At 36.1% G+C, this 7,646-nt stretch overlaps 1 protein-coding gene across 1 annotated transcript; it reads right to left on the reverse strand.

The window, feature by feature from the left end:
* Positions 1-4,526: 4,526 nt before the first annotated feature.
* LOC148683720 (uncharacterized) lies at positions 4,527-6,743 on the reverse strand. Its single transcript, XM_088657086.1, has one exon. It carries the CDS (start codon positions 5,823-5,825, stop codon positions 4,692-4,694), a length of 1,134 nt encoding a protein of 377 aa, XP_088513212.1. The 5' UTR covers positions 5,826-6,743; the 3' UTR covers positions 4,527-4,691.
* Positions 6,744-7,646: the final 903 nt, after the last annotated feature.

Consider the following 7,646-nt stretch of genomic DNA (forward strand, 5'->3'; position numbering starts at 1 on the left):
TTTTGGATTAGGAATTGAAATATTTATTTGTAAAAGCAATTAAAAATTTATAGAGAGAGAAGGCACCTTGTGTATGGTGTCTGTCAACTTGGATGGCTTTTAAAGAGCATCAGACCACGGAGGAGAAGGCTATTGAATGGCTCTTGCTAGTCTTTTTTTTTTTTTTTTTTTAAATTTATTTTATTTATTCAAATTGTACATCACTTTAAAAACACTTCAACAATAAATCAATAGAAATAAAATACACTTATAACTATGTGTTACAAATGTCTTATCTATATATTCAAACCCTTCCCTCCCTCCTCCCCAACCCCACCCTGGACCCTCCCTCCCTTCCCCAACGACTTCTCAGCCGTAGTTGAGTTTTTTCCTATATTGTTTCCTACATAATCTCTACATACCGTTTTTCTAAATTACCAACATTTACCATTATATATACCATAACTTCTATTATTTTCATTCATTGCATATAATAGAACTATAATTTGTCCGAATCTTTAAATTAATTGTAGAGCTGTTAAATATCTGAAATGAGAATTGGTTTTTCAATTTTACCTTTTATATAATTTAAAAAGAGTTTCCAATTGTTATTTGATTCTTCTGGTTTAATCCCTTTAATTTGTTCATACTTTGATGCCATCTTATAATAATTATATAACTTTTGTTGCCATTCCTCTAATTCTGGGACAGTTGCTGACTTCCAGTTTATCGCGATTAATATTCTTGCAGCAGCTGTGGCGTAGCTTATACAACATCTGTCTTGTACCCTGATGTCATCTGGTATCATTCCCAACAAAAACAATTCCGGCGATTTCTTGAATGAATATTTCAGAATTTTCTTTAGTTCTCTATATATCATTTCCCAAAACACCTTGATTTTATTACACGACCACCACATATGTATATGGGTACCTATTTCTATATTACATTTCCAGCATATATTACTAGTGCCCGGATATATTTTAGCCAATCTGGCAGGTGTTAAATGCCATCTGTTTTGCATTTTTAATAAATTTTCTTTTAAATCGTAATTTGGTGTATAATTTGCATCAATCTTCCATAGCTTTTCCCACTTTTGCATTGTAATTGGATTTCCTAGATCTTGACTCCATTTAATCATGGAGTCTTTAGTTAATTCTTCTTCTGTATTCCATTTTAATATTATTTGATAAAGATTTTTCATATATTTATCCTTTCTTAACAATAATATTTCTTCCAATTTAGATACTTCTTTTTCAAAACCGATTTTTTTATCTATCTGCAATCTTTGGTTAATTTGGAAATGTTGTAACCAGGTACTTAAATGGGGTTTTATTTCGTTATATTCTTTTAATTTTAAGATTCCCTCTTTTTCTTCTAATAATAATTTATATGTCGGCCAATTATTTCCCATATTCGTCCTACGTACTGCTACAATTTCAAGAGGTGAAATCCACCAAGGTGTCTTGGGTTCAAAAAATTTTCTATACTTTAACCATATTGAATATAGAGATCTTCTGATTATGTTTAACATAAAGACATTCTTTCTTTCTATTTTTTCCCTCATTAGGTAATGATGCCATCCGAAACCAAGCCCTTGACCTTCTAGGTCCAACAAATCACTATCTTTAAGTTCCATCCATTTTTTACACCATGTTAAAGCAGCTGCATCATGATACATTTGCAAATCAGGCAACCCATATCCTCCTCTTTCTCTATGGTCAATCAGGATCTTGTACTTTACCCTCGGCTTCTTGCCATCCCATATAAATTTAGTAATATCTCTTTTCCAATCTTTAAAAATTTTGTTCGTCCCCAATATTGGCAAATTTTGAAATAAATATACCATCTTGGAAACTACATTCATTTTTACTAGGGAAATTCTGCCCATTAATGACAGATTTAATCTCTTCCATGACTCCAAATTTTTCTTAATTTTTTTCCAGATTTCGACATAGTTCTCTTGTATCAGATCGATCCCCTTGACTGTTGTTTGTATCCCTAAATATTTTATTCTTTTAGTAATTTTTAATCCCGATTTTTCCTGGAGTTCTATTTTTTCATTTGTTTCCAAATTTTTTACAAGCATTTTGGTTTTTTCATAGTTTATTTTTAGGCCCGCTACCTTTCCATATTCCTTTATTCTATCGAGTGCTCTGGGGATACAATTTACAGGGTCTTCTGTTGTTATAATTATATCGTCCGCAAAGGCTTTAGTTTTGAATTTTTTCTTACCAATTATAATTCCTTTGATATCCTCGTCATCCCTTATGTTTCTTAACAGTATTTCCAGAGTAATTATAAACAAAATAGGAGATAAAGGGCATCCTTGCCTAGTGCCTCTATTTATCTTTATTTTCTTTGTTGTTCTTCCATTAATTACAATATGAGCGCTCTGAACTTTATAGATTGCCTTTATCGCATTTTCCAACTCATCTCCAATTTTCATCTTTGCTAATATTTTCAACATAAAGGGCCACGAGACCCTATCAAAAGCCTTCTCTGCGTCTATGGAAAGTAGAGCTGCCTTTTTGTCCCTGCGATTTTCCAGACATTCCAGGATGTTTATTACATTTCTTATATTATCACTAGCGAATCTTCCTTTGATGAACCCTACCTGGTCTTTATGTATAATGTCATCTAATATAATTCTTAATCTATTTGCCAATATTTTTGTGAAAATTTTATAATCACTATTCAATAGTGAGATCGGTCTGTAATTTCCCGGGGAGTCTGTATCTGTTTCCGATTTGGGGATTAAAATAATTTGTGCCTCGGTCCATGATTGGGGGATTAATCCTTTTTTTAACATTAAATTCATTAACTCTTTGAGAGGATCTAATATAATTTCTTGTAATTCTTGGTAGTATTCTAGTGGTAACCCGTCAGGACCTGGTGTCTTTCCTTTTTTCATAGATTTGATTACTTCTATTATTTCAGGGGTTGTTATTTCTTTATTTATTTGTGTCAATTTTTCTGCTGAGATTTGTGGTAATTGATATTGTTGTAAGAAATTTTCAATTTCCTGTCCGGGGATAGCTTCTTCTTGATATAACTTTGCATAAAATTTTTGAAATACATCCATAATTTCTTCCGTTTTACTAACATATTTCCCATCTGATTTAATTCTGCTTATTATTTTCTCACTCTTTCTCTTTTTTATTTGCCAAACCAGTAATTTACTAGGCTTATTGGCCCACTGGAAATTTTTATATTTCCAAAATTGTATTTGATGCTCAATTTCTTGATCTATCATTTTCTCAAATTCCAATCTTAAAATTCTCAATTCCTGATCTATCTCTTTTGAATATTTCTTATATAATACCTTTTCTTTTTTCTTTATTTCTTGTATTAACATTTCTTTTTTAGCTTCTTTGGCTTTCCTCCAATTGGCATTTTTTTGTATAAAAAACCCCCGCATTACCGCTTTACCCGCGTCCCAAACGGTTCGCGGGTCAACTTCCCCGTTGTTATTCCACACAAAATATTCTTTTAGATGTTGTTTTGCTTCCTGAACTATTTGGGTATTATTTAGAAGGAAGGTGTTTAGCCTCCATCTTTTTTCTGTTAATTCCTCTTTTAATGTTAAGACCATTGGGTTGTGATCTGATAGGGTTTGGGGTCCTATTTCTATCTTCTGAGTTTTGGTTAATAATTCCTTTGAGATCCAAATAGCATCAATTCTGCTCGCCGTGTGGTGGCGAGCCGATATGTGTGTATATTCTTTGGTGACTGGGTTCTTATGTCTCCATACATCTATTAAATTTAAATTGTCCATTATTTGCATGAATTTTTTGGGGAGTGTCTTTATCTTTTTTTCCCCACCATCACCCTCCCTCTTTTTATCGAGTTCAGGATCAATGATTCCATTGAAATCTCCCATTATTATCAGCTTTTCTCCTATGTATTTCATTAATTGTTTCTCCAGATTTTGTAGGAACCCCTTTTTATTTCCGTTCGGGGCATAGACTCCCACCCATATCCATTGTTGTCCTTCGTGTATTGTTTTTACCATTATTATTCTACCTTCCTTATCAGACCAAATCAATTCGGGATTCCATTTTTGTTTAATATAAATTACTACTCCTCTCTTTTTTTTTTCATCAGCTGCGATAAATTCTTTTCCCAATTTTTCATTTTTTAATACCCTCAAATGCTTTTTATTTATATGGGTTTCCTGAAGGCAAATCGCGTCCCAATTTTGTTTTTTCAACATGTGTCCCACTCTATTTCTTTTCTTCTTATTATTCAAACCATTAACATTCCAAGATATTGTTCTAAAGTTCATGTTTATTTGGCAATTCTATTAAATTACTTTAATCTGATCCAATTTCTGTTAAGGAAAGTAAAGGGAAGCTATAAAATAATAACGAAAGTAATAGAGAAAAAGAAAAGAAAAAAAAAAGGAGAAAGAAGAAAAGGGGTTAGGGTAAGAGTAAGGGGAGAAAAGAAAATGAAAACAAAAAAGGAGGGGGAGGGAAGGGAGGAAAAAAAGGGGGGGAAGGGGTAAAAAAAAAAAAAGAGAGAGAAAAAAGAAAGGAAAACAGAAGAGCAAATAACTACACTAAGCAGAATCAAGGAATTCCTAGGGTATGCAGTCTTTTCTTGAGCAGTGAGTTACTTTAGGTATAATTATTAGATTTCATAATTATTACTTTTCAGTTTTACCGAGACTAGAAATTTTTGTTATTCTACTTTATCAGTCTATTTATTCATTCTTTCATTTCTCCTTCTTCTTCAGCTGCAGATGATTCTTCGTCTTCTAATTCTCCTCCTTCATGTTCCTCTCCGTTGGTCTCATCTTCTACATCCTCTGGCCTGAGAGCCTCGTCCCTTCTCTCTTTCACTTTGCCGCCTCCCAGTTCTTGTGAATATGTTCTGAAAAATCTATCTGCTGCATCGGGGTTGTCGAATCTCCTCCATCTCCCTTTGAAGGAGAACGCCATCCCCTCCGGATATTCCCATTTAAAGAAGACTTTTTTAGATCTTAAAGCTTTAGCAAGGAATTGATATTTTTTCCTTTTGTGAAGCAGTCTTGGTGGGATTTCTCTTAGTATGACTATTTCAGTTCCATCCATAACTAATTTTTTCTTGCCTTTAGTTTTTAATATCTTGTTTCTCAACCACATATTGGTGAAGGTAACTAAACAGTCACATGGCCAATTATTTGCCTTTGCTTCTTTGGAATTCGTCCTAAAAGCTTCTTCTATACGTGTTTCTATGTCCAATTCTTCTAGATCTAACCATTTTGCCAGAGCTGTTGTCAGTCTTTTCACAATGTCTTCATTTGTTAACTCTGGGATGTTCCTAAATCTCAAGGTCTTCTCTCTCATTTTCATTTGTTGCATCGCGAGGGCATCCTGTGCGGCTTCTAGGGCGGTCTTCTGTTCTTCCATATCTTTTTTCATCTTTTCCCACTCCTTCTTTCCTTCTCTTCTTTCCCTAGCAAGGTTTTTCATTGAATTCTCTAGTGACTGGATCTTTTCTTGTGCTTCCTGTGCCATGGTGGTCGCTTTGCTAGAGTTCTCCACAGCTGTATTTATATGGTCTTTTATTTCTTGTTTGTCTTTTTCATTAGATTCTATTTTTTCCTCCACTTTTTCCATTTTATCTTCCAAGCTTTTCACCCTATCGCTCATTTCCTTCTTTATTTCATTCATTTCTTTCTTTATTTCTGTAAGATCTTGTTTGACTTCTCCAATGTCACTTTTGAGGCTCAAAATTAGGTCTTTAAGATCCAGTTCATGTTCTGCCATTGATGTCCTTCTTTGACTTGCAGCACCTGCATTTACTTTTTTGTTTTTTTCGATTTTACTTGGTTGCCTTGCAGTATTTTCCTTCTCCATGTGGTGTCACTCTGGCTCTTTTTATCTTTTTCAGCTGTTATTTGGTATTCCTTCCACTGGATGTCACTTTATTATTTTGTAATTGCAGTTTTCTAGTCTTTAACAGGTCCTCCTTAAATCTTTCATTCACTGCCACGTCACTTTTGTCTTCCCTAGTTCCTTGTCTGCTTAGTCATGGTTTCTAAAACTTCGTCGCCATTTTATTTCACTTGAATTTAGCTTTCTCAAGTCCTTTAATTCTTTAAAAATAACGTTGTTTCTGCCAATTTTCCCAACGAAGAAATGTGTAAATCCACGTTCTCTCTCAAACAGATATACAATATCCCTTTAAAAAACCCCTCTCAGCTCTGCAATGTTTGTATGTACGGATACTTTGTTTCAAAAACTCAGCCGGCTCCTTTATACTTGTTACTTTTGTTTCCCTCACTTAAACTTTTTCTTGCCTTTCCCCTGTCAGCGTCTCTTGCAATATGCTGTAGTTCGTGCCGCTCTTTCCCGTCCCCCACCACTTGCTCTTTAACTGGTCTTATTGTCCACTTCGTGGGGGGGGGGGATGTGTTTTAAAAATCTTCCGTTCGTTATTCTTTTTCTAAGTTATCCACACGCCCGGAGAATCTTTAAAGGGGTTAGATTTAAAGGAGTTTTACCGTTCGTGATCGCGCTGGGTTGCGGCTGCTTCGCTGGTCACGGTTGAGCTGTTCTCCGTCGCAGCGCCCAGTCTCTCCCCCTCCTTCGGCGTTTGCGAAGGTTTCCGGGAGATCCTTTGGGGAGCCGCCGACGCCTCAGCTAAAAATCGCCTTCTTAGCCTTTTTGGGGGGGGTCGCTTAGCCTTGCGAACCCCCTCTTAACCAGCAATTTGCTTGGGAAGCGGAGCTCCCCTTTTTTTTGCCCGTGCGCGGTCCGCGGTCAAAACCGGAAGTCCTGGCTCTTGCTAGTCTTTTTGAATGCCAGTTGCTGGAAATCACAGGTGCTATCATAAGAGCTGCTATCGCACTCAGGTCCTGCTTGCAAACTTCCCTGTGGAGCATCTGGTTGGCCCCTGTGAGAACAAGATTCTGGATTAGGTGTTCCATTGGCCTGATCCAGCTGCCTCCTTAGAGAGTTGAACTAGATGCTCCTTGGTGTGGGATGTGATACATAAGTAGCAGTCAAGTACAACATTCCTTGTGTTCCTAGAGTGGACATGCAGGGGAATGTTTGGTCCAGCCAGTCGAAAACTTCCTGTTTCCTCCTGGCTGGGACATACTTCCTTTGCATGTGACTAGTGGTGGGCGTGACCTTACCTGTCCAGGTAACAAAAGGACACTTTCTCTCTCTTTGACTTCCTCCGTCATTGGAGCAGATTTTTAGCTAGAAATGCTCTGTTGGCTTTCAACCAACAGAGGACACTGGGATTTTCCCTATATGGGATCCAACTGTGAACTGATAATGTGAGTAAACTTCTGAAATATACTTTAAACGGGTTTCTGGCGTGTTCGTTCTTTTAAGAGAAATAAGGGAACTTACCAGGAACCTAATATTGAGAGGCTTAAACAAGCCTGCAACCAGCTATCTGCTGTGCGATTAAAAGGGGAATGTAAAACTCTGCTAAGTAAAAGACTTGCTAGCACAAGTTAGGAAGGATATTAATAAGCAATATATCCTCTCCTGCCTCCCTGAACATTCCCACACTTGGGACCCCTTCCAACACGACAATTCTAAGATTCTGTGATTCTTACATTCCAATGTACTACAGGAAATGCATGGTGTGTTTCTAAAACAACAGAGCCATTCCTTCTAATTTTGCATAGAGGCATTTAAATCAGCAGATGCAAATGTCAT

Source organism: Zootoca vivipara, chromosome 13 (genome assembly GCF_965207765.1).
Source record: "Zootoca vivipara chromosome 13, rZooViv2.hap1.1, whole genome shotgun sequence".
In the NCBI taxonomy this organism is placed as follows: domain Eukaryota; kingdom Metazoa; phylum Chordata; class Lepidosauria; order Squamata; family Lacertidae; genus Zootoca; species Zootoca vivipara.